The following is a 27,148-nucleotide window of genomic DNA, read 5'->3' as shown; positions in this document are numbered from 1 at the left end:
ACTGAGACTACAAAATACAAGAAGAAAGAAAAGCAGTCCTTGCTCCTTAAAGATCTTACATTTTAACCTTATTATACATAAAAGGAAGCTGAGGATGAGGTAGTGGGAAAAACAGTATCCACATGGAGACCTGGTGGAGAAAATCCAGAGATTAAGGAATAGAACTCAGAAAGTGATGAAGACATGGCTGGCCTGGGCATTTTGCTTAAAATGGAGGTTATATATAGTTGGAGGAGGGGGCTATGGGGTGAATTGTAACTCTAGCATGAGGTGAAGGGCAGAGTGAACTTCCAGAGTAAAAAGGGTTGATATTCTTTATTGATCTCTTAGACTGCCTCCTTTTGTTTATGTTGACCTCTTTTTCTGCAGAAGAGGATGGTTACGTCAGTCACAGGGACTGTATATGTTTTATTTGTATATATGTTCTGAGGGTAGATCTTGAGTAGGCCAAATGTTGAAGGACTTTCTTGAAGAGAGTGTGAGTGTGGGGGAGGTGTGTGGGTATATATGTAATGATTGGGTTTCCAAAGGAGGCTGTGGGGTAAGAGAGGTTACTTGTTAGTAGGGTTAAGGAGAAGGATAAGAGGTGTTATTGAAGTCATTGGTTATGGGTGGGGGTGTTGTTAAAGAGTATTTGTTAGAGGGCTGTTGCTAAAACAATTAGAGGGTATGATACTGAGGTGTGGCTGATTTTTTTTTTTGAGGTGGGGGATATTGGTTTCAATAAGAAGGTTTCCTGTCTAGATTCAGTCAGGTGCTGCTTGTTGTGATTTTTAGGATCTCTGTCCTTCCTTGGAGGGGCCTCACAAGCCACCTGTGGCCTTTTGTGATCTCTTACTCAGCGATAGGGAGTTACCTTAAGAAGTGTTAAAGATGGAGGCCTAGGGCCTGAGATGATAGGTCTTGAGAGCTTCTTGGAGCTTTATCTCATCTTTGTTGAAGTTACCTACCATTCTGCTGAATGAAACAGGCCATTCCCTGCTGGACCAGGTGCTAGAAATAGCTTTCGTACTGCCTTTCATTTGTCTTTTTTGAGGTCTTGCTAGAAAATCATCATAGAACCCAAATAAGAAAAGGAAAAATGGGGAAGCTCCATGATGTAAATGCTACCCAAAGCTTCTCATACCTTCAAGAAGACCCATGAAAAGGGCAACAACAGAGATCCTTTAATTACATCCCATCATTCCACACCACTACTAATGACTCTGGTCAGCAACTCAAGCTCTTTTATTTTGAAAATCTAAAAGGAGTTCTTTCCAAAATGTTTATATAGAAGATCATAATCGAAACTTAAAACTTGTGAAAAACTTTTTTCCTCACCTTATCTGCTAAATTGTTTTGATATATTCTCCCCTTGCCTGGTAATGGTGATTATTTTGGTCGTATATGTAAATTACTGGAAGCTCCTTGGAGGTGGGAAGTCTGAATTTGTATTTCCTAATTTGGTCATGGTATATTGTAGATAGAAATTCCATTGGTGCAGAAGAAACAGAATTGAATTAGAGAGAAAGGGTTTTAGGTTTGCAATAAGAAAAAATCTCACAGAAAGACTGGAATAAAATGTTTTAACCTCATTTAAAAACTGAGAAAATGGAAACTCAGAGAGGGAGACTTGCCCAAGGTAATGTAATTACTTAGAGGCAGAGGCAAAATTGGAAGCCAAATTGCTTTCCTCTTCATTGGGTGGCCTTTCCACTGACCAATTTAAGTGCTAAAAAGTTAAAGATAAAGTAAAAGCATCACAGGATCATTACTTCATCTGATTTGGAACTGAGAAGGATCTTGTAGGTCACCTACTCCTACCTCCTCATTTTACAGATAAGAAAACTGAGGCACAGAGAAGGGACAGGGTTTACTCAAGGTCGAATAGGTGTAGCAAACAGCAAACCTTGAACTTAAACTCTGTCAGATTCCATTTCAGCTTACTATGGTGGTCATGTGATTTCTTTCCTTGGATTAAAGGAAGCTGGTTAGCCACTTATTGAGGATGGCTAGGGAGAAGGGTGCCTAGATGGCCTTTGAAGATCCCTTCTACTTTTAAGACCCTTCAGGTTGTTTACTGCCACATCCTGTTCCCCTACAGAGCATGGTAAGCAAAAGCCAGATGTGCAAATTCTGTGGCAGTGTTTGGGGCTGAGCATAGCACAGCCTTCTTTTCTTGGAAATCATTGGTAATTTGTTAGAACAACAGGAAATATTGGGCTGTCGATGCTCATTTTGACTTTTTTTTCACTCTATCTGAAAGCTGAGTTGCTCGGGGCAGGTCTGCCCTTTTCTTTCTCTTCTTTCTTTTTCCTTTTACCTTCCCTCTCTTCTTGCATGTCCCCCTCCTTTCCCTCTTCCTTCTTCAAAACTGGAAGGAAGGACCTGGTCACTGGGTGCTGATAACAGTTCTTATAACTTTAAATCTGTTGAATATGTTTCCATGTAAATGTTTCTTCTTATTTACTGTTGGGGCTAGTAAGGCAGGATTCTGTGAAGGAGAGTGGAACATATTGTAAAAAGGATGCATGCCTCTGTCCTGCTACTGAGGAACAGGCCAGGGAAGAAGAATCACAGAACTTTGTTCCCTTTCTGTTTCTTCTGTTTTTCTCAGGTCAGGGTAAATATAGGCATCAGATGCATTAAAAGAGTCAGAACACTTGAGTTCTAGCCCTAGAGTCAAAACAACAACCAATAACATCTGATTCTATGATATCAGGCAAGTCATTTAACCTCTAAGCCTTAATTTTTTCATCTGAAAATGAGAGAGTTGCTTGGATGACCTCTAAGGTCTCTTCTGTATTGCATTTTGGCTTTTTTCTAGTATTATATGTACCCATTTGAATCACCCTAAGTCATTTAACCTCTCAGAGCCTCAGTTTCCTAACCTTTAAAATGGGGGTAGTATTTCTTATCATAGAATTATAAGAGCTTAGAATTGGAAGACACCATAGAAATCATCTACTCCAAACCATATTTGAGAAGCTTCCAGTGGGAAGCTCACTACCTACCAAGGTGAACCTTTTGGATGGCTCTAATTTCTAGAAAACTTTTCCTTATATTAGGCTAAAATATACCTCTGACTTTAATCCATCTATTCTCCTTCTGCCCTCTGAGCTCAAGCCCAGTTAAATCTAACCCCTCTTCCTTATAACACTTCAAATACTTGAAAACAGCTTGATTTCCCTAACTATCTTACCCTCCATTGTTGTTTTCTTCCATAAGCTATGTGTCAAGTCGCTTTAAATGATCCCGATGTGGCAATATTTCCAATCCCCTTCAATATCCTGGTCAGTTCTCTCTAGATGGGCTCTAGTTCATCAGTGCTCTTACTTACAAAATATCGCGCCTTTAACTAGGCACGGTATTCCCACATAGTCTGACTAGGGCACAGCCTTTTCTTAATACAGTCCAAGTTCTCTCAGTCTATCTTTTAGGGATGCTGTTATTAGGGTCCAGTGAGATAATGTATTGCTTCCTATAAATGGCAGCCACTGTCATTATTAGCCAAGACATTGCCTTATTTGCTTCATAGCAAAAGGAAGGAGCGCTTAGTGGTAGCTGACTTTAAGAACTGGATGTTTGATGTTTGATTGTGTTTGTTTTGTTAGAGTCTCAATGAAGTTCATTCCTGCATGCTCCATTCTGGAAATTTGCAGTGTTCCCACTACAATGCACCCAGGGCCCTTAAGGGTGGAGTCAGCATGATTTTTCTGAAGCTAAAGCTGGATTGGCTTAGGGTCACAGAGATATGTGGAGCCTTCTGCTGTGGGTAGTATGGGGGGTGGGGTGGGGAGGGAAGAAGAGGCGCTCATTTGGTGCAATAACCACAGCCTCTAGTTTGGGGTTTCCCCTCCTTTCCTAAAGGGAGCTGCCATAGGGGTTGCCTTTCTGAAGTCATATGAAAAGCTCAATATGAGAAATCAGAAACTCCCTAAACCCTTTCTTGGAGGCAATTTTTAAAAAGTTTTATTGATTCTTTTTGTCTTTATTTTTACACTCATTTCTGCAGGGAAAAAAAAACCCTTCTACTCTTCGAGATTGGACTCCTCCTTGTGCTTTCTCCCCCAAGTATTATAGTGATCACTTTGAGAAATGTATACAACATTCTGCTTTAGTAATCTCCCACCTCTCTGCTTTGAGGAAGGAGATATGTTTCATTATATGTTCTTTGGGAATTTTATCAATTTTTCAGTTACTCAGAGCTGGGCTTCCTATGAGTGATCTTTTCATCAGTGACATAGTCATTGGTATAGTCACTGGGTAGATTGTCCTTTTGTTTTAGTATATTTAAATCTTTATCATTTTATGTAAACTTTACAGTGCTTCTCTTTTTTGTCATTTCAAACTGCATGATAATTATTCATTACATTCATGTGTGAAAAATTTTTCAACCTTCTTCCTATCAACAGACACCCACATTATTTCTAGTTCTTCGATTACCACAAGGAGTGCTGCTAGGAATACTTTGGTACATATTGGATTTTTGTTTCTAACATTTTATTGGGGGGAATATAACATGTATCCAGATAAACAAATACCAAATATATAAAAAGTAATACAAAAGAGTTTCAAGAGGAGAGAACTAACAGCTAGGAGGATCAGGAAAAGCATCTGAATTGTGCTTTGAAGAAAGCTAGGGATTCTGAGAAGAGGAGGTAAGGAGGGGGTACATGCCAAAAATTGGCTACCACTTAGGCACAGAAACAGTATATAGAATGTCAGGTATGGAAATGGCTCAGAGGCTAGTTTGACCAGAACAGAGAGTATGCTGAAGTGTAATAATGTAAGGGAACACTGGAAAAGTGAAGCCATGTTGTTCAGTGCTTTAAATCCCATGGAGTAGATACTGTGTTTTACCCTAAAGTAAAAGCCATTGAAGATTTTTCAGGTAGGGGAGTGTTATGATCAGATGTATTGTCAGTGTACTTCCCCCTTTAGGATTCTCCTTGAACTTGTGCTCGCAGGTTGGCTCCCCAGAGGGTAGTAACTACCTTGGGTTCTAGGATATCCTGTGGTTTTTGTCCTTCACCATTGTGCTTCCCCTTAACCATCAGCCGGTAGACATGATTGATTCAAAGCAAAAGGATTGTCTAAGGTTGTTATTGTTGTCATTGTTCAGTCATTTTGATGTGTCCAACTCTTCATGACCCCATTTGGGATTTTCTTGGCAAAGATACTAGTGTAATTTGTAATTTCCTTCTTCAGCTCATTTTACAGATAAGAAAACTGAGGCAGACAAGGTTAAGCGACTTGTCCAGGATTATATCTCTACTAAGTGCCTGAGGTCACATTTGAACTCAGGTCTTCCTAACTCCAAGCCCAGTACTCTGTGCACTGTACCACCTAGCTGTCCCTAAGGTAGCCTAGGGGGAAAAATAGTTAAAAATCATTCTTCCCCTAAACCTGAGTATGTAGTATCTCACTAATATACATAGCACCCAGGGGAAAAATAGACACAGACTTAGAATAGAGAGTTAGAGATGCATATGTATAAGGAACAAGTGTTACCCAGGCTATTCACTATTCTAGTACTGGAGGGCTTTGAACTTTCTCTCCTAATGGAATCCTCTTTGAAGTTCAACTCTCCATTTCTAAGGCTAGCATTTTCTTGAGTCCATAGCTGGCTCTCTTCTTTGCTGCCAGAGGTCCCATTCCTAGAAGCTGCTTCTGGCCTTTTGTGACTGCCTCTCTGTACCTATGTCTGTTTGGAGTACATGTCTGTGCTCTCTCAACTGTGCCTCAAGCTCTCTTAAACTAGCCCTGCAAAGACTGGATAGTTCTGATGCTAGACAATTTGGTCAATGGGGAACGAGGGGAGAAAATTCCCTTTCTCCCCTAAAGAGGTTGTGGGATTTAAAAAGTTTGGGAGACATACTTTCTGGATAATTTAATCATTTTGTTAATAATTTTAATTATTAACATTTTAGTATTTTAATAAAAATTTTAATAAAAGGGCCAGTGGCACTTTCGAATGCTAAAGGCCAGCATGGCAGGAGGCTCATGGCTTATGTGAAACTATTATAGAAACTAAGCCTAGTTTCTGCCAGACTACACTCTAGTCTTCTCAGCAATTTTTGTTGCCCCCAATGCTGGGATCTTTGCATTTGTCAAATACTAGATTACGGTGCTCGTTTGATTCTGTATATTATATACCTAATCTGTTTCACTTGTCAATCTATTTCTTACCCGGTATGTTGTGATGATTACAGCTCTGTAGTATAGTCTGAGATCTCATGCTGCTAGGCCTACTTCTTTCCCATGTTTTTTCATCGATTCACTTGATATTCTTGACCTTTTGTTCCTCTATATGTATTTTGTTATTTTTTTCTAGCTCTATAAATTAATTTTTGGTAGCTTGATTGATGTGACACTAAGTCAAATAATTTAGGTAGTATCGTCATTTTTATTTTGTCGGTTCAGCTTAACCATGAGCAATGAATATCTTTCCAATTATTTAGATCTATCTTGATTTGTGTGAAGTGTATTTTGTCTTATTCCTATAGCTAGCATTTCTAGTATAATATTGAATAATAGTAATGATAATGGAATTCTGGCTTTATACCTGATTTTGTTGGAAAGACTTCTTGCTTATCTCTATTACAGAAAATGTTTGCTCTTGATTTTAGACAGATATTCCTTATCATTTTAAGGAAAGCTTTATTCTAGTGTATTTAACAGAAATAGACGTATTTTGTCAAAAGTCTTTTCTTCACATATGGAAATAATCATGTGATTTTTTTTGTTGGTTTTGTTATTGATATAGTCAATTATGCTTATAATTTTCCTAATATTAAACCAGCCCTACATTCCTAGTATAAGTCTAGTCTTGTCACAGTATATGACTTTTTTGATATATTGCTATAATATTCTTAGTATTTTAATTAAAAATTTTCCCTCAATTAGGGAAATTGGTCTATAATATTCTTTTTCTGTTTTGATTCTCCCTCATTTAGGTATCAAGATGATACTTGAGTCAAAAAATAGGACTTCTTCTTGACCTATTTTTGAAACAGTTGTGTAGTATTAGAATTAATCATTCTTAAAATGTTTGGTAGAATTCACTTATAAATCCACCTAGTCCCTTTGGGAATTGTTTTATGACTTGTTCAATTTCTTTTTCTATAGTAAAATTATTTAAGTATTCTATTTCCTGTTCTGTTAATATGAACAATTCAAATTTTTGTGAATATTCATCCATTTAATTTACAATATTTTTTTTGGCTACATTTAGAATGTTGTTTTATTGGCTTTTAATAATTTTCTTCTTCATTGATTGTGAATTCGCCCCTTTTCATTTTTGATACTGGTAATTTGGTTTTCTTTTTCTTTTCAAAAATCATGCTAACTAATGGCTTATCAATTTTATTCTTTAAAACAGATCCTAACTTTTTTATTAGCTCACATTTTTTAACCTCCAATTTTGTTAATCTTTTAATTTTCAGGATTTCTATTTTGGTGTTATGAGAGTTTTTAATTTGTTGGTTTTCTAGTTTTTTTTTTTCCATTGCATGCCCAATTCATTGATCTGCTCTTTTTCTCTTACAAATATTTCAAGATATAAATTAGTCCCTAAGCATTGTTTTGGCTACATTCCACAAATTTCAGTATGTTATCCGTTGTTGTCATTATCTTTCATGAAACTATTGATTTTTTTCTATGATTTATTCTTTGACTCACTCATTCTTTAGGATTAAATTATTTATTTTCCAATTAATTTTTAACTTATGCTTCAAAAGCCCTTTATTGAATGTCATTTTTATTGTATTATGGTAGGAAAAACATGTATTTAATATTTTTGCTTTTATGCCTTTGTTCGTGAGATTTGGCACCGTGCACAACTGACAAAATATATTCTTCATATCACCATTCAGTATTCTCCAGATGTTTATCATATCTAGCTTTTCTAAAATTCTGTTCATCTCCTTAACTTCTTTCTTATTTACTTTATGGTTAGATTTATCAATGTTTGAGACATGTAAATTGAGGTCCCCAGCTATTATAGTTTTACTGTCCACTTCTTGTAACTCACTTAACTTCGTTAAGAATTTAGCTCGTATGCCATTTGGTGCATATATATGTTCAATTTTAATATTAACCTATTAGCAAAATCCTGTTTCCCTGGTTATCTTCTCTCCTAATTAAGTCTACTATGAGTGAGTTCTTCTGCTTCACATTCACATTTATGATAAATATGGTGTGTTTCCCTCAGTCCTATTTTCTTATACTTTTCCTTGTCTCCCCTGTGCGCCCCCCCCCCAGCCCCACTGAATCTATTTTGCTTCTGACCATGGCCTCCCTTAATCTACTCTTCTTATCCCTCCTGCCCTTTTCCTGTAATCCATTTTCCTCCGACTTTCCTCTTGTGAAGATGAATTTCTGTACCCAAGTGTGTGTATGTATATTCTTTCCTCCTTTAACAAGTGAAAATGAGATACAAATATTGCCTTTTGTCACCTCTACCACTTCCTCTATTGTATAAACTCCTCATTACATGTTCCATTTATGTATGTGAGTTAATTTTCTTCGTTATTCCTCTACCCACCTCTCATTCTTCTTTTGAGATTATTTAAATATAATGACCTTGTTTAGTGCCTTATAATTTCTAATTCATGTTTACCTTTTTAGGTTTCTCTTGAGTTCTGTGTTCAAATGTTCAATTTGCTACTCAGCTCTGATTTTTTCATCTGGAATGCTTCTGCTTCATTGAACATCAATTTTCCCCTTTAGGATTATATTCAGTTTTGCTAGATAGGTTATTCCTGGTTTTAATCCTTGTTAAGGCAATCAGTAAATGAGAAGATCTTTCCCCACCCATTTGAATAGGCTTAAGGTGGGGCCCCAGGCAGGGCCAAAGAAGGGAGATCTGATCATTTCTTCCCTCCCAAGTAGGCCCCAAATCCCTATCTATTAGGTGCTAAACTGATGTGGGTGTGAAGCCCCCCAGGGTCCTAAGGGGGGGGGTGCTAAGACCAGAGCTAATCACAGGAGCTTAAGTTCTTATCGCTCAGATGATGTTTGATGACATCTGAAACTGTATGAAAAGGGAAAACAGAGCTACTTGCTTAAGGCTCTCACTCCTGGAGGCTCAGGACTCTCGGCATCCATTCTAAGGGCCTTCTGGCTGAGCTCATGTTGATGGTTTTCTTGGTAACTATGAATTATATTTGGTCTGTTTGTAATTTGTATTTGCTCTGAAGTTCAGGGTGCTTGCTTTTTCCCCTGAACTAAGTGAATGGTGTTTGTATGCTGGATTAAAGTAAGATTGTTAACCCCTTAACGCTGCTTTGTAAAGGAGATGAAAAGAACCTGGGCTTGCAGCATTTTGTGAGCTGGTTGTTGTTGGTTTTACACCCCCAGCACAGCTGCTAGCTGGATTGTTGAAACAGTCCTAGATCCTGTTTTCTTGCTCATTATATTTTAAGCCCTCGGTTCTTCTCTAGTGTGGTTGCTAAATTTGGTGTGATCCTCACTGTGTACTTGAATTCTTTTTTTTCTGGCTGCTAGTAGTATTATTTTTCTTTACCCAGTAGCTCTAGATTTTGGCTATAATATTCCTTTCTGGAATTTATTTCTTGATTCTTTCAAGAGGCAACTGGTAGATTCTTTCAATTACTAATTTATCTTCTAGTTCTAATTCATCGGGGCCATTTTCTTTTATTATTCTTAAAATGTGATATCTAGGTTCTCTTTTTCCTCATAGGTTTCAGATGTTCCAGTGATTCTAAAGTTCTCTCTCCTTGATCTGTTTTCGAGATCAGTTGTTTTTTGAATGCGATATTACACATTTTCTTTTCTTTTTTTGATTTTCTATTTTTTTAATGTTTCATGGAGCCATTAGCTTCCATTTAACCAATTCTAATTTTTAAGGAATTATTTTCTTCAGTAAAGTTTTGTATTTCTTATTCCAAGCTGTTAATTCTCTTCATAGCTTTCTTCTACAACTTTCATTTCCCATTTTTCCTTTTACTGCTCTTTGTTTTTTTAAATAAAAATTGCTCTTTTTTTTTCAAAAACTTTAACTCTTCTATGAATTCTTGTGCCTAATCTACAGTTATCTTTGAGGCTTTTCTTTTAGATATTTTCAAATCATTCTTTTCTTCTGCATTTGTGTCTTGAGCTTCCTTGAGATTCCTTCCTTGAGCTTCACATAGAGCTCTCTATGGTGAGATTCTTTTTGCCCATTCATCCAGGCTACTTCTTGACTTTAGACTTTATGTTAGTGTTGGGCTCTATGAACTTTTGGAGACAATGTCTATCCTGAGCTTTCATTCTTTTGCATCTTGCTGCTGCTTTCACAGCTCACTCTAGGCACCTGTTAAGTTTTCAGTGATCCCAGAATGGTGTGGTATGGTGAAAGGCCTATTCTTTGCCCTCCTGGAGCTCTGCAAGTTCCTGACCTAGGCTTCCATGTGGTTGGGAGTTAGAGTATATTGCTGCTAAACTCAATCATTGTTAGCCTGCTGGGAATTTCTGCAGGTCTGAATGGTGTCTCCTATTTGGTCTGGGCTCTTGCCCTGATTATTTGACCATTGGCCTGTGTGTTGGGCTAAAGGTTAGAGCTCAGTTACCATTTTGCTCCTAGGCTCAGAGTCAAACAGCTACATTTCTGGAACTTGTTCCTTGCTTATTACATGGTTAGTTGCTTTATGAACCATCCTTTCTGTCCTGGATCTTGACTCAGAATGGGGTAAGAGATAACAAAACTGCCAGATGTTGCCCATTTTCATACCCAGTGCTAGTGTGGAGATCTCTTGGGATCTCTTTCTGCCCTGATTCTTTCTATCCTGGTTCTTCTTGACTCCTGTCTATCTCTGGGTGCTGGAATGCTTCCCACTACTGCCACTGTGCTCTCCTCACCAGCTCTTTTATGCCCCGTGTCCACAGATTTCTCCCTAAGCTGTCCTGGACTGGAAAAATGACTCACTGTAACTTTTTCTTGGCTTTGACAATAAAAATTAAATCTAGAATGTTTTCTAGGTCATTGTGGAGGAGATACAGTGGGCAAATTAGGCAGAAATGCTTCCTTTCACTACACCATCTTGACTCTGCCTCCTGATTAATGACATTGATTATTGTTTACATAAAATATAAACTAACCAGATTAACAGAATAAGAAATAGATAATTTAAATAAACAAATTTCAGGGGGAGAAATTTACTAGCCATAAACTAATTCCCAAAGAGCAAAAAAAAAAAACAAACCCAGGACCAGACGTATATGTAAGTGCTCCCAACCAAATATTAAAAAAATGTGTTTGCCAAAATAAGAAATAAAAACATCCTACCAAGTTCCATCAATGGTACAAACATAGTCCTGATAACTAAACCAGAGAGCAACAAAATAGAGAAAAAAAAACTATAGACTAAAATCCGTATTGAATTCAATGTAAAAAATATTAAGCAAAATAATTCCAAAGAGTATACAGCAATATATACCATGTCCAGGTTGGATTTACACCCAGAATGCAGGATTAGTTCAATATTAAGAAAACTTATCAACACAATAGACTATATTAATACTCAATGCAATAAAGTCACATGATTTTATCAGTGGGTGCAGCAAAATTGTGAGAAAATACAATTCCTATTTCTGTTTAAAAAAAATAGAAAAGAGTGGATCTTTCCTTAATGTGGAAAATACTATCTATCTACAACCAAGGACAGAATTATATATAATGGAGAAATACTAGTGGTTTTTCTAGTAAGATCATGGGTATTTATTGCAAAGGTATCCATTATATGCACCACTGTTGTTGTAGTTGAAATGCTAGCTCTAACAATAAGACAAGAAAAGGAAATTGAAGAAATAAACATAGGTGAAGAATAAACAAAATTATCCTTTTTTGCAGTTGAAATGACGTTGTATTAAAGGATTCCAGAAACTACACAAAAAATTAATTTAATGAAATCAAAGTAGTAGGATATACAGTAAACCCATAAGAAATCATCAGTTTTTCTTCTTATGACCAACAGAACTCAGCAGAAAGAGAAGTTCCATTAAAAATAACTACAGAATGTATAAAACATTTGGACATCTACCTATCAGGACATACAGGGGAGCCATAAGGAATACAACTAAAAGTTGCTCTTTATGGAAATGGAGACCTAAGTAATTGGATTAATTACTTGTTAGTAGGTAATACCAAAATAGTAAAAATGACAGTACAGTGCACTAGAAAAAAATAGCAATACAATTCATCCGGAAGAACCAAAGAAAAAAATAGCAATATAATTCATCTGGAAGAACAAAAGGCCAAAAATCTCAAGGGAAATAATGAAAAATAGTAGGAAGGAAGGAGCCTAGTAGCAATACCAGATCTCATGTTATACTTCAAAGCAATAATCATCAAAACTATTTGGTAATGGTTAAAAAATAGAAAAGTTGATCAATGGACTAGATTAGGTATGCAGTGTATAAAAGCAAGTTAACTTAGTAGCATAGTGTTTCATAAGCTCAGAGACCCCAACTATTGAAGAAAGGAACCCCTATTCACCAAAAACTAAAGGGAAAACTTAAAGAAATCTGGCAGAAATTAGGTTTCAGTAAGCATTTTATACCACATATACCACAATAAGCTCCAAAAAGATACATGAATTAAATACAAAATATCACATCATAAACAGATTAGAGAAATCTAGTAAGGGAAAGGAAGGAAATACCTTTTGCAGTCATAGATGGTCCATGATACTAATGCGCTCTTACTGTTGCTGTAAATTGGTCTTACCATTTTGAAAAGAAATTTGTAACTATACCCCCAAAGTCACTAAATTAGAAATACTCGCTGACCCAGCAATACTACTATCAGATAAATTCCCCAGGGAGATCAAAGACAGAGAGAAAGGACCTGTATGCTAAAAAAAATTATTCAAGGCAGTACTTTTTGATTAAGCGAAGAATTAGAAACTAAAGGAGTAGCCATCAGTTGGAAAATGGCTGTATAAATTGTGGTTCATCAGTGTAATTAGGGAATAAGTATTTGTTACATGTCTGTGATGTGACAGGCACTGTGATAAGCACATTACAAATATTTTCTCATTTTATCCTTCCAACAACCCTAGGAGGTAGGTACTGTTAATAATACTGATTTCATAGCAAAGAAAACTGAGGCAGATAAAGGTTGACTTACTCAGGATCACATATTTAGTGTCTGAGGCCAGATTTGAACTCAGATTTTCCTGACTCCAAGCCCAGCACCCTATCCATTTCGCTATCTGCTTAGATATATAATTAAATAATTTATTATAAACAATGAATTATTCTAATTAATTAAATATTGTTTAGTAAGAAGTTATGCAAGGGTAAATTCATAGGAATCAGAGAACATTCATAAATTAGTATAGAGTGAAATAAACACACAGAGGAAAACAATTTATACAATAACCAATGAAAACAAGAACTCTAATCAATGAAACAACCATCCAATGAGTTAATAAATATACATAGAATCCTGAGGATTCATGATGAAGCATGGGAAGGAGTGGTGGAGGATTTAAGGGGAAGATGAAGATAAACATTTTCAGAAAATGCCAACGTGTGGATTTGTTTTGCTTGACTGTTACAAGTGAGGGTTTAAAAAATCAGTGGGTCTTGGGGAAGGGTTATCTAGTGTTAGGGTTGGCAAAAGGAAAAAAAAAGAAGTGAGGGTTGTTGTACCATTTTTATGAAATTCACAACCAAGAACAGAATGAGATAGCTTTGAAACTGACAAGATGAATTTTTATATTTTTCAAAAAAGGTAAGCTGCAAGCAATAGAGTTGCATGGTACAAGCCTTTTCCTCTGTATATATGAAAATGCTCATATTTGATGATGTTTATCAAGAAAAAGGGAACCTGGAATTTTTTTTTCTTAATTTACAAAAAAAAAAAAAATAGAAGGTTGTTCTTCTTGATATCTAAGGTTCCTTCCAATCCAAAAATTCTGTGATTTTGTCTCTGGGAGAGGAAAGGAAGTGGTGGGTGGAATAGCTTGGATGAAAATTCTCTTTACTTACAGGTCATTTGCATATTGGGTACTTCACATTCACTGCTCTTTTCTAGCTACATTGTTTCTTTCTTAGGTATGGATTCCAGAATTATACGCAGTTCTGCTGGTGCAGTTCATCCTGTAGTTTCTTAATATTTGGTTTTGTTTCTAATACTATTCCTGATGATGGCCAGCAATTTGTTTGCTTTTTTGGACACAGACCATTTGACCATCATCTTCAGGAAGTACTATTTGTAATGTCTCTTAAGTCACGGGTTAGTTAGACTGATGGCTTCTTCTACAAATATAGTCAGTCTGGAAAAATCGTGACTGCAGGTGAAAGTTTGTCACTACCTCTGACCCAACATTTCCTTATTGTACCTACCTCCTTCCCCAGGCCTCCCACCCACCCATCCAACTTAAGGTGCCCTTTCTAGGAATGTTTGCTTTTTGAAAGAAGACCCTAGACTCTTTCTAAGGCCAAGGCATCCTTAGTCTTCAAGGATTGAATTGCTGATTATATGGTTTCTGGTACTGGTGAATTGGCAAAGATATTTTTGAATGGGTACCCCACTAGAGCTTCATCAGAAGGGGAAAACAGTATATCTTTTGGCCTTATAGTTTAGGTTATTTTTTCCTCTATGAATTGCTGAATGCTTACCCAAAATGCAGCTATCTGTCATATTTCTGCCCACCCTAATTGCTTACTGTGCATAAGGAACTAAATGCTAGGGGTCCAAAGTCAGACAGATAACATACTCTGTTCAAACAGAAAAGTAAATGCAAGAAATTTTGAGGAGGGAAGGATAGGTTAACCACATGGGCGTGAATTCCCAACCTTGTTTCATCCTTGTATGCCTTGACTTTCTATTATCCTTCCCTGTGCTTACTTGATTTAAAAGAAAATAAATTCTAAGTTTTACAATGTGTATACATATAAGAATAAAATTAAGAAATTCATTTTAATATAATATTTAAGTAGAGATTTAGTACATAACTTTTTTTAGTATCATAAAGGTCCTAAATGTTTATCAGAACTCAATCAAATAAATTAGTAAGACACTGGATTTTGTTTATTGTCAACTATCACTCTTGTTCTCAAAATTTTTTGAAAGTGACATTCAGCTTCCAATTGCTTTCTTGTTCTAGATTTGATTATATTATACAGGACGGAGAATCCTCATTGACAGAGACATGTTGAGATATACAGAATTAAAGCCTCGTGAGCACATTTAGTAAGAATGAGGTATGCTTTAAGGGTATACCAAAAATTTCGTAACTCCTTTTATTGCAGACCAGTTCTGTGTTTCTCGTTGTTGGAGAGGTTAACTAGGTTGGCTTTCTCTGGGTCATTGTTGCTGATTTTTCCTAGCTAAATATAAAATGAGTTTCACATCCAGACCTCATGCATTTGTTTTGGTCAATAGGAACTATTCCTTTAGCTGGCTCTTTCAGATTTCCTAGATGCGCTATAGCTCCCATTCTCTTTCCCATTTTACTCCTGCCTCTTCACCATTCTTAATTAACACTACTACTTTTGGAATATTTTAATAGTATAGGATATTTACCATCTACAATCCCTTGAACCAGGGGGAAGCAGAAAAGACTTCCTACAAGAGCTGGCATATGAGTTGAGCCTTGAAGGAAACTAAGGTCTCTCAGAGGTGGAGATGAAGAGGGAGCTCATTTCAGATATAGTCCTGTGACTTGTGCAAAGGCAGGAACTATACTGTCCAGTCTGGGGGCCAGCAAGTAAACCAGATTGTCTGGAAAATAAAGTATATGAAAGGAAGTATTGTTAAATAAGTCTTAGAGAAAAGGGATTTTAAATGCCAAGCTGAAGAATTTTCCTAGGTGACGATGAAGATTCTTAAGCAGAGCAATGATATTAGATTTATGCTTTAGGAACATCATTTTGGCATTGGAACAAAGGATAGATTGGATAGGGAGCGACTGGGCATGGGGAGAATAATTTGGAGGATATATAAACAGTAGTGTAAATGGGAAGTTTTGAGGTCCTGAGGTAGGATTGTGGCTATATAAATGGACAGATGGGGATGGGCATGAGAGGTGTTGCGGAAGTCAACAGGACTTGGAAATTGATTTGATATGGAAGGTGAAGGTATTATTGTACTTCTTGGAGGATCTTAGTATTATCTGTGTAACACTTATCCCAAGGCTCACTGGAATGGGACTTTCTCCTTATTGGTAGAGAGAGATGAATGCCCCACCATTCATGAGGGGAAGGGAAGAGTTGGCAAGGAGCTTGACCAGGAATCGCCCTTTGGGGCTCTCCAAGAAAGAGTCTTCCTCAAGTACAGCATCAAGTGGCTTCCAGCCTCGAGACAGAAGATGGAAGAGGCCAACTCCATTTCAGGTTGCTGAAGGAAAGATTCTTGGAAGACATGATGGAAGCTGGCAGTCTCCATCATGTTCCTACCCCAGTTTGGTACTCTAGAAACTTCAGGAAGTTTCCCCTTGGGTGAGATCCAGAACATTCTGTCTTGGTTGAGCTGAGTTAGTGTGCTCCCAATGGGAGAGCTCTTTCATTCTATATTATCTGGTATATATTCTCCCATGTACACCTTTTCTGATTTGTCTTTTGCTGTGATTTGGGGTTTCTTTGCTATTCTTTATTGTATGTTCATTTTGGAACTGGCATTAGGTAAGAAAAGAGTCAAGCCTTAGATATAGGGCTTAAGGACCCCTTTCCTCTCCCTCTCTACCCCACCCCCAAATGCAAAAGCAGTCATAAGTTGGACCTGATCACATCCCCTGCATGAACAATATGTAAAGGCGCAGAAAGATAGCTTTGTGCCTCTCCCCCTTTCTGAGGAGAGCAGAGTGGTGGCCTCTGTCCCTAACCTTCTCCATGCCTGGCAAGTCTCCCTTAGAGAAGGGGCAGGGGGAAGAAGAGGGCTAGAGAGGTCTATTGTGCTTCGCTTCTAGCCACATGTGTGGCCCTTTCTCCTGCTACATTTATAAACTTGGAGCTTTCGTTGTGTACTTCCCATTCAGGACCTTTTCTAAATGGTTCAATTATTCCCATTCTCTTCCTAACTCAAGACCTGTGAGACAGGTATGAATTCATTTTTTTAAATGACCATTATACAATTAACTATTGGATATTACACAATTGCACAAATATTATACATTATACAATTATATAGTTGCAAGCAACTAACATTATTGTTATTAATGGTAAAGTTCAAGTCAGCATTGAATTCCTTTACTGCACTTATTCCCTAAACATAGCAATGCAGTTCTTCTAGCACTGTGATGACTCAATCTTTTTTTGCAAATAACTTTTGATGTGAAATATTTGGTAGCATAAATAAATGAAATCTACCTTTTCCTCTTATTATAGGTTTACTTACGTACTTAAATAATTCCAGCCGGGCCATAATTTCATCTTCTGGAAATAATATTTTGGCCCATCTAGGACACTGTTAAATGCTTATTCTTATCTTTTATAAAGGCCTTGCCTGCCTCATGAAGATTAACTGCTCTGTACTTCCCAGTATTCTCCTTTGACAGCCTTCATAATTTTGGGTGATCTTTGAATTGGCAATCAGTCAGTTTTTCAGCAAAGTGACTATTTGTAATGATAAATTTTGGACAATTTCACCTCAGGTTTTTTCTAGACACTTGGATGAGCAGCCTTCCCTGGTCATTTATTTACATTTAGCCTGTCCATTATACTACCTTCATAACCTTCGGAAGGTCATTTAGGAAAGTCACTTTCTGGGCCTCAGTTTTCTTATCTTTAAAATCAAGGGGGTGAGACTTGATGGCCTTTAAGACCCCTTCCAGCTCCAGATCTGTGATCCTATGATCTCTAGGTAGAGTATTCTGTGATGTGTTCTTTTATTCTGTTCTTCCCCAACACCCTCCTTCCCACACTATTTAGCCTCCAATCTTTATGCTTCAAAAACAAACACAAAAAACAGATGAGAAAATTAATCCTCGTCGGGGAGCAAAGCTCCTTTTGTGGTAGAGACTCAAGTACACTTAAGAAATAAAACTTGAAGGACTCTTATGATTTAGTATAGGCCACACTGGCATTTTTAATAGTGTCATGAGCACCGGATTCTGAGGCACATAGGATCTGAATTCTCACACTGCTCCTTACTACCTGTGCAAACTTGGGGAAGGAAGGTATGTCAACCTCTCCTCTGCTTTTTAGCTATAAAATGAGAGAAGTAGGACTAAGTGATCTTTAAAAGTCCCTTTCATCCTAAAATCCTATGGATCTGAGCCTCCAAGGAGTACCAGAATATTCAGGGAGATGGTTAAGGCATATGTGTGCCTCTGGCTTAGTTTGAAAAACTGTACCACCTGTGCATTATGGACAAAACAGAAGCATTACACAGAGATGAGTAGATAATAATATACTGTGTTTGTACCTGCAAAGATCAAGCAAATAAAGTCTCCCTTGTGACCCAATTGCCAAATTATAGATCTGTACTCACCTTCATTTTGCTGACTTGGGAATACCCATGACTTCCCTAGGACCTTTGCTGCAAAACTGGCCTATGAAGAAGGAAAGGGAGCTAGACTATTTTGTGTCCAGAAAAACTCTGGGGTTTAATGTTCTTTTTTCCTTCCTCTCCCTTGCAGTCCCCTATCCTCCACCCCTCCCTGAGGCATTTCCTAGTCTGGGTAAGGGCCATTTTGGTGGAGACTTCTACATACTTGCCCAGAAGAGGAACTCAGGGGCCCCAGGCATTCCCCTTGCCTGCGTGATTTCAACATTGTTCAGATCCCTAAGTGAGAGGCAGAGGCATTCCTGTCAGGGGTTCTAAGTTTCATAATCATTACTCATCTCTGGACTGGGGAGGGCACAGAAAAGGCAAGGAGAAACCCAGGGGCCAGAAATGTTGACTCTAAGTTGTCCAGAGATGGTGCTGTCCTCTCCCCCTAGCCTTTCTATATAGACTGTCATTTTATAGAGTGACTGCCTTCTTTTCCTTATTTGTCAGCTTCTGAGCAGTCAGAGGCTCTTGAGGGCGTGTACTCATGTGTGTCATGTCACCTATGTGGTGGCAGTTGCTGGTGAGTCATGAAGTATATGAATTGTTTTTAACAGAAATCAGCATGAATGAGACCATGTTGGCTGCTTAGGGATCCCAAGTAGCCTATTCCACCCACCTGGGGGGTGCTGGAATGATCCAGGGAGATGGTAGTAACCTTGGGTGTTGTTGGGGAGCATTGAATAAAAATAAGGGTTAACCTAACCTAACTTCAGGAGGAAGCTGCGTAATTTTTTTTAAAGGGGGCAGTAGGCCAAATAAGTTTTGAGAACCTTTGGTAGAACATTCAGTGTGTTGTTAACCCACAGTGCACAGAAAACTTTGCATTGACTACGCAGGTTTACAATACCCACGGTGACTGATTTTTCATAGCCAAAGACAATGCAGACTAGCCCTCTTCCTCTGCCTTAAGGATTTAGAGTCTTTTAGACAATGGTTTTTTTAGAGTCTTTTAGACATGGTTATCTCCATTTAATAGATAAAGAAAACTGAGGCACAGTGGGACAAAAGAGGAACAGGGGAATTTAGGAAGGAAGTAAATGCTGCCAGAACTAGCAGTAGGGGAACAGCTGGGAGCAGTTTCTGCTCATCCATTACTCACGGAAACTGAAAGAAAAAAAAAGTGGGGGCACAGTACTGTTGATTCAGAATATTAATTTGCATCCTTCTTTTGCATAAATGTGTGTGGTTGGACTAGAGAAGGATATATCATCCATCTCTCCATGTGTGGCAGATAACTCATCTCAAGCTGTATTGTCTGTGTTCTAAAGCATGGTCGTAGATGGATACGTTCCCGCCCTTTTCTAGGTGAGAAGTATCACTCACACTTAACTTAGCACTTCAAGGTTTAAGATGCACTTGACTCACCACCAGCATATTCGGGCGGGTGTTTGAGTCTCAGCTTTTCTACTTGAGCCTCAGTGTGAGGCCTCTGGGCCTCAGTTTCCTCATCTGTCAAATAGTGAGGCCGAGCCAAAGGATTTTGAAAGTTCCTTCCAATACTATAATTTTATAAAATTGTTCCCATAATCCTTGTATTATTATTCCTGTTTTATATATGAGGAAACTGAGGCTCAGAGAGGTGAAAAGGACTTGCTTGGGGTCATCAAACCGGTGTCTGAGGTAAGATTCCAACTCAGGTCTTCTGACTCCACGTCCAGCACTCTTTCAGTCAATCAATAAATATTAATTAAACACCTACTAAGGGCAGCTAGGTGTGTGGAGTCAAGAAGACACTCAGTAGCTGGGCAAGTCTTAGCCCTGTTTGCCTCAGTTTCCTCATGTGTAAAATGTGTTGGCGAAGGAAATGGTAAACCATTCCAGCATCTTTGCTAAGAAAACCCCAAATGGTAGCATAACTGAAATGTCTCAGCATTACCATCTAATTTACCATCTACTGGGAGATACAACATATATAATTAATAGAGGAAAAGCACTGGAATTAATGAATTATTAGTAATTTGCATTCTACAAAGCCTTTAGGCTAATTTAGACAAACTTTAAGTGGCTATCTGCTATGTGGCAGGCATTATACCAGATGACATCGTCATTTCTTAAGCCAGCCTTCTCACCCCTTTTTTGTCTTTTAAAAATATCTGTCTGGAGCCAGCGCAGATATATGTAGTAGGGAAAGTGTGAAATATCAGTGCAGTACTGAGGGCTGTACCTTTGTCACCTCTTTTTCCAATCAAACATGTCCTTGGCGGTGTCTTTAAGCCACTTTCTTTTAGCAAGTCGTAATTGGCATTAGGTTAAAAACCTAGTTATACACATCATATGTTTTCCATTTCCATTTGGTTCCCCTGCAATTTGAGATTTTGTTGTTCCAAGATTTGTCCCAATTCATCTAGGAGAATATTGGTTTTGAAAATTTGAACCTTTTTAAATAGTAAGCAGTTTGGGATTATTGAAAATATCCTACAATCTGCTTTCTTCCTACTACTCTCTCTGGGCTCACCACACTGCCAGTCCAAGATTTATGTCTTGATGGCTTAATTTAGGTGTGTTACTTGTCTAGCTGTGTGCCTGGCTGATATGTATTCTTCATAGAATACTAGGCCATTTTCTTTTGAGTGACTGTAGATTCTATTGATAGGAGCTCTGTAGTGTCCCTATAGTGTCTTAGGGCCCAGTGCTATTCAAAGATGACTATATGAAGAGCTCAACCTTTGAATGAACGAAGCATTTATTAAGTGCTTCCTGTGCAAAGTGCAAAGCACTAGGCTAAGCTCTAGGAATACAAACTGAAAAGTAAGCCTATATCTGCTCCCCTTGGGTAGCTAGGTGGCACAGTGGATAGAGTGCTAGGCCTGGAGTCAGGAAGACTCATCTTCCTGAGTTCAAATCTGACATCAGACACTTACCACACACTTACTTGTGTGACCATGTGCAAGACCAGTTTGCCTCAGTTCCTCATCTGTAAAATGAGCTGGAGGAGGAAATGACAAACTACTCAAGTATCTTTGCTAAGAAAACCCTGAATTGGGTCATAAAGTGTCAACAGCGACTGAACAATAAATCCCTGCCCTCCAGGAGCTCACATTCTAAAAGAGGAGAGAACACATAAATACGGCCTCTTTTTTTCTCAATAAAGGCTCAGTAAGAAGGGGGAGGAGATGATATGAGAAGTCTGAGGAGAGAGATAATTTGGAATAACCATGTTAGTGTGATAGAGGATCAGCCAAGAGAGAATGAAAGAATTATTGTTCAGACTTGAGTACTCAGTAGAGATTAGATAAGTGAATCTAATCAGCATGTTTGTGTAAGTTTTCCTAGGAGCATTCAACAATGTGAAATAGAAAAGGAGAAGGCAAGTGTTGGGAGGCATCTAGGGTTAGGATTTGGTTGAGGATGAGAGGGTAAGGCATTAAGATTGAACTGGTTAGCCTTAGGCTTAGTATTGTCAATGGAGGGAATAAAGGGAAGGGAAGTCAGAGAAATCGTGATATAGTAAAAGAATAGAGAAAAGTGGAGGACTAGAGGTCATAGTGAAGGTCAAGAAGAGGTGGGTCCCTGCCCACAAGCCCTATAAGCCCTTTAGTCAGTCAGTCAGTCAATCTGTAAACATTTATTAAGAACCTGCTATATGCTAGGTACTGATACAAAGAAAGAAAAAATAAAGTCACTGCTCTCAAGGAGGGCACAGTCTGATGGGGGAGACAGTAGATAAACAGCTATGTATAGATAAGCTATATACAGGACAAATTGGAGATAACCAACAGAGGGAAGTCACTAGAATTAAGGGGGATGGGTAAATGCTTCCTGTCAAAGGAGGGATTTTAGCTGAGTTTTCATGGAAACAAGAGAAGCCATGAAGTGGAGAAGGAGAAAGAACATTCTAGGGATGGGGGATAGCCACTGAAAATACTCATGGTCAGAAGTTGGAATACTATGTATGAGGATGTGATATTAATTAAGGTGGGACTTTTTTTTACTGTTTTAGAATGCTAAATTAATTAACTGTCTTTGATTGAGCCTTACTAGGTGCAAAGCCCCAGGCCCACACCCTTTTGCCAAGTAGGCTCTGAGCCCTCAGGGCCCTGAATAGGATATAAAAACTCAAAGGTCAATATTTTGCCTTGGGCTCTTACTCTGGGAAGAGTGTTGATATGGAGACTCTGGGCAGCTGTCATTAAGAGCCCTCTGGCTTGTGAACTCAGATGTTGATGTTTTCCTGGTAACTATGAATTGTGATTTGGTCTGTTTATATTGTGTATGTTTGTAATTTGTTTTAATTTGCTCCAAAGTTCGGGTTGCTGGCTTTTCCTCCTGAACTAAGTGAATGATATTTGTATGTTGGATTAAAGTAAGATTGTTAACCCCTTAACGTTACTTTCCGTAGTAAAGCAGCTCAAAAGAACCTGTGCTTGCAGCTCTTGTTGTTGGGCTTGTGTTGGTCTTTCACTTCCACAACAGATGGTAGCTGAATTGTTGCTACAGAGGAACAGCAAATAGGCCAGTGTCACTGGATCTCAGAGAACATGGAGGGGTATATAGTTACTATAGTGTATATTAAAGTATGTGAAAACTGGAATGGTAGTGGGGAGGGCAGGTTATAAACAGTTTTGAATATCAAGCAAAAGATTTTATATTTAATCCTGGAGGTGACAATCACTGGAGTTTATTGAGTAGGGGGCGTGACATGATCAGACCTGTACTTTCAGAAAATCACTGTGGCAGCTGAGTAGAGGATGGACTAGAGTAGAGGGAGATTATGGAATGGGGACCACCCAACAGGCTCTTGCAGTAGACTAGGTGTGATGTTATAGGACCCTGCACCAGGCTGATGGCACTATCAGAGGAGAGAATGGAAATGTATGAGTGTTGTTACAATAGTAAACTAGACAGGCATTAGCAGTAGATTGGTTATGGGGAGGGGTAGAGAGTGACGAGTAGAAGATGGCACCGAGGTTGTGGGAGAATGGTTGTACCTTAGATAGTTAGGAAAGGGGGAGGGTTTGGGGGGAAAGAATTCAGTTTTGGACATGTTGAGTTTTAGATATCTGTAGAATCAAAGACAAGAATGAAACAGCTTTCAAGGAGCCATTTTACCTTTGTTTCTGGATAGGGTTTTCTTATACTCACTTATGGCTTCACTTACCATCCCTGTGTAAAGTTCTCTTCCTTGGCTACTACTTACCTATATGTGTGGTGTCCTCCCCTTCCTCCCATTAGAATGTAAGTTCCTAGAAGACAGTTTTTGCTGTTTTGTTTTGTTTTCCTGGTGCTTAACAGTCTTGGCTCAGAGTAAGCACCTGATAAATGATTTTATTCCTTTTTGTTCATATTCATTCCAAGCATAGTGGACAACCCCATGAAAAGTGATGTGATTTTAGGGGTGCATGGACCCCAAAACTATTGAGGTACAGGGTGGAATCATCTGGAAAGAATTCATGTACTCAAGCAGTCTTCTAGTTAAGTGGCAAAAGTTTATTATAATGATAATAAAGCGGGCTCAGCTTCTTAGGGCACTGGCAACCTAATGGGTGTGAATCTAAAGTTTATATAGAAAAAGTTCAGTGAATGGTGTGCCAAGTATGCTAATTAGGTGGTGTGAGGTGGGATTAAGGAGTGGTTAGGGAGTGGTAGTAGCCTCAGGAATTAAGTCTGTAGCTTGACCTCTGGATTGTGTATGGTGACTGTGAGAATCAGTACATGATAGTTCTGCTGGTACAAGATAGTCCTGTTCATGCAAGGGAAATTCTACAGAGGTCATCTTGTAGGCCTCATTGGGGTCCACTCATGAGTTATTCCCAGATGTATGGTTTTTGGTCTTAGGGCTGGAATCCAAGTACTCCATCAAAAAGGCATAAAGAGTGTTACAAGGAATGGCAAACAATCCAAATTGACAAGCATGTGTAATAAGCTTGGAGAGATAAACTGGAGCCAGATTGTGCCAAACTGAAGATTTTTGAATTTTGTTCTAGTGGCAGCAGAGAACCACTGGAACTTCCTGTTCCAGGGAAATCACATAATCAGATCTGTGCTTTGGGGATATCAATTTTGTAACTATGTGAAGGATGGACTGGAGAAGGGAGATATTAGAGAGAGGGAAACCAGTTAAGAGTCTATTATAATATCTAGATCAGAGGTAATGAGGGCCTAAATAAGGGTCATGGTTGTGAGAATAGAGGGAAAAGCATATGTTACCCCCCCCAAAAAAAAATTATTTATAGATGTTGCAAAAGTAGAATTGACAAGACTTGGCAACTGATTGGATATTGGGGAAGAGGAATAGTGGAGAATGGCTTAAAATAAACTTGGTGATGACAGACCTGGTTGGCTGGAAGGGTGGTGGAATTTCAGCAGAATGGCGAAGCTAGAAAGAGGGGTGCATTTGAGGAGAATGTTTTATTTTCATAATGTAGTGTTTGAGGTGCTTATGGGACATCTACTTTGAAATATCCAATAGGCTGTACAATGTAGTCTCAGAAGAGACTAAGGCTAGGTCCATGGAGTTGGGATCATTTACTTAACTGAACCCAAGTCACTTGATAAGATGTGGGTATCTAAAAGTGCTACTACTCAGAAAAGATTCTTGAGGCATAGCCATAGTTAGGAGGCAGGACATAGATGATGAAAGGAGACTGATGTAAATGGCCAGACAGGCAATAGGAGAACCAAGAGAGAATGGTGTCAAAAAAAACCAGCAAAGAGAGTATCCAGTGTAAAATGCTACAGAGAGGTCAAGAAGAGTAAGGACTGAGGAAAGGCCATTGGATCTGGTAATTGTCAGGTCATTCATAAGAGCAGTTTCAGTTGAGTGATGAAGTCAGAAGACATTACAACATTACAAAGAGTTTTGAACAGAAAAAGTGGATTATCTTTTTTTCTAAGGGTTTGAATGCAAAAAGGAGGAGAGTTACAGGACAACAGCATGAAGGGGTAGTAGTATTAGGCAAGTTTTTTTGTTTATTTTGTTTTGTTTTGTTATTAGGATGAGGGAAAACAACACGTTTGTAGTCCCAGAAGGAGGTAATACATGGGAAGAGATTGAGATGATGGAGAGGAGAGGGTGTTTGCTGAAGCTAGATTCCAAAGGGGATCAGAGGGGATGGGATCAAGGGTACAAGTGTAGAGGTTTGCCTTGGCTAGAAAGTGGGCTACTTGTTCATCAGAAACTGGGTCAAAGGAGGGATGGGAAATAATATTAAGGAATTTTGAGATGCAGAATTGGGGAAAAGAGGGCAGTGGCCTCTATTTGTTTATTAAAGTATGAAATAAGGTCCTCTGTTGAGGAGAGGGAGAGGAGGGAAATTTGGAAGACTTGAGGAGAGAAAGGCTGGATATAAGCCCTTTGGAATGTATGGTTGTGATTCAATTAGAAGAGAGTGAAAGGATGGCCTTGCATTAGTAATGGGCCAGTTGAGATTATATAACATAAATTTGTATGTTATCCACAATTACCCGGCAACACAGTCACATGACTTCCTCCAGTGCCATTGTGAACCACATGAAGAGAGGCCAAGAAAGACAGATTGGGGGGAGGGGGTATAATCCAGCCTTGGGATTTGGCAAGCAATGAGAGACAATAGGACAAAGGTTCAAGGGTAGAAGACGGTAGTCAAGCCTGTTAACTATAGGGTCAAGATTAGGAAGGGAGGAGCAGTGAGAAGGAATGGAGGTTAGGTTCAGAAAAAAGGAATTTCAGAGGTCTTGATCAAGGAAATGGTGATGGTATGATAGTGTTTGTGCCTGAGTTGGAGTGAAAGTGTGGGTGATGGGAGTTATGAAGGTTACAGCATGATAGAATTCCATCACATCAATGTGCCACAGTTTTTTCAGCCATCACTCAATAGATAAGCATCCTCTTAGGGCACTTAAGTACCTGTCCTAAAGGAACTTACAAGCTCTGATCTTCATGGAGAACATTGTCCATTATGCCTTTTGATGCTTTGGTAGAAGAAGGAGAAAGGCAACCCTTTGATATCACAGCCGGCTATGGTGTCTGGGCCATCTGTGGGGCCTGATTCTCTCTGAGGAAGCCTCACCTTGGCTAGTGTAATAGTAGCGTCTCTAGAATCCTCCCAACAAAAGTCTCCAGAGAGGAAGAACTTCTAATGATATCTCTCTTCTCCATTTAGGCAATGATTCAGAATGCAATCAACGGCCACGACATGCACGGAGGACAGAATCCAGCATGCCTTAGAACGGTGTTTGCATGGGCTCAGCGTCAGCCGGGGTACCACCACCTGGACAGGTACCTGTATGGGAAGGAAGGAAGCCAAGGAGAAAGTGGGAAACAAGTGCCTTGTTTCCTACATGAGGTCTCACCAGCCCTGGGTGAGGGGCTGGACCCAATCAGGAGTTGAAACTGGAAATGCTCCTTCCCTTCCACATTCTCCTGCTTGCTATGAGCTGCTATCCTAGTGCTTTCTCTGGAAAGAAAGATCCTTAGGAAAGAAATTGTGGACGGTGAGGATACTGAAAACCTTATCAACAAAATGCCTAGAGAAAAATGGCTATTGAAAAGCTTTGGGAGGAATGGGGTTCCACAAGCTTGAGTGATAGCAAGGACACATTTATTTGGAGAATGTTCATCCTCTTGGTTTGGCAAATGAACAGGCATGACAGAAGAAGAGAGAATAGGCTGCTGGGTATCAGCAGTCTTTCATGTAGAGAGAAAAGTCAGCATCCCCTTGGTTCTTGGCACAACCAGAGTTTGCA

General features: G+C 38.7%; 1 protein-coding gene across 1 annotated transcript in view; it reads left to right on the top strand.

The window, feature by feature from the left end:
• Positions 1-27,148, top strand: part of PIK3R5 (phosphoinositide-3-kinase regulatory subunit 5) — a 90,596-nt gene that overhangs the window by 28,102 nt on the left and 35,346 nt on the right. The window contains exon 2 of the mRNA XM_036769369.1: positions 26,566-26,681. Within this exon, the coding sequence (XP_036625264.1) occupies positions 26,579-26,681 (103 nt within the window). The 5' untranslated portion in view covers positions 26,566-26,578. The remainder of the gene's footprint in view (positions 1-26,565; positions 26,682-27,148) is intronic.

The sequence above is a fragment of the Trichosurus vulpecula genome, chromosome 7, assembly GCF_011100635.1.
Source record: "Trichosurus vulpecula isolate mTriVul1 chromosome 7, mTriVul1.pri, whole genome shotgun sequence".
NCBI classification, from domain to species: Eukaryota; Metazoa; Chordata; class Mammalia; order Diprotodontia; family Phalangeridae; genus Trichosurus; species Trichosurus vulpecula.
The sequence above is the reverse complement of the archived record's forward strand: the minus strand, read 5'-3'. Positions and strand labels throughout refer to the sequence as shown.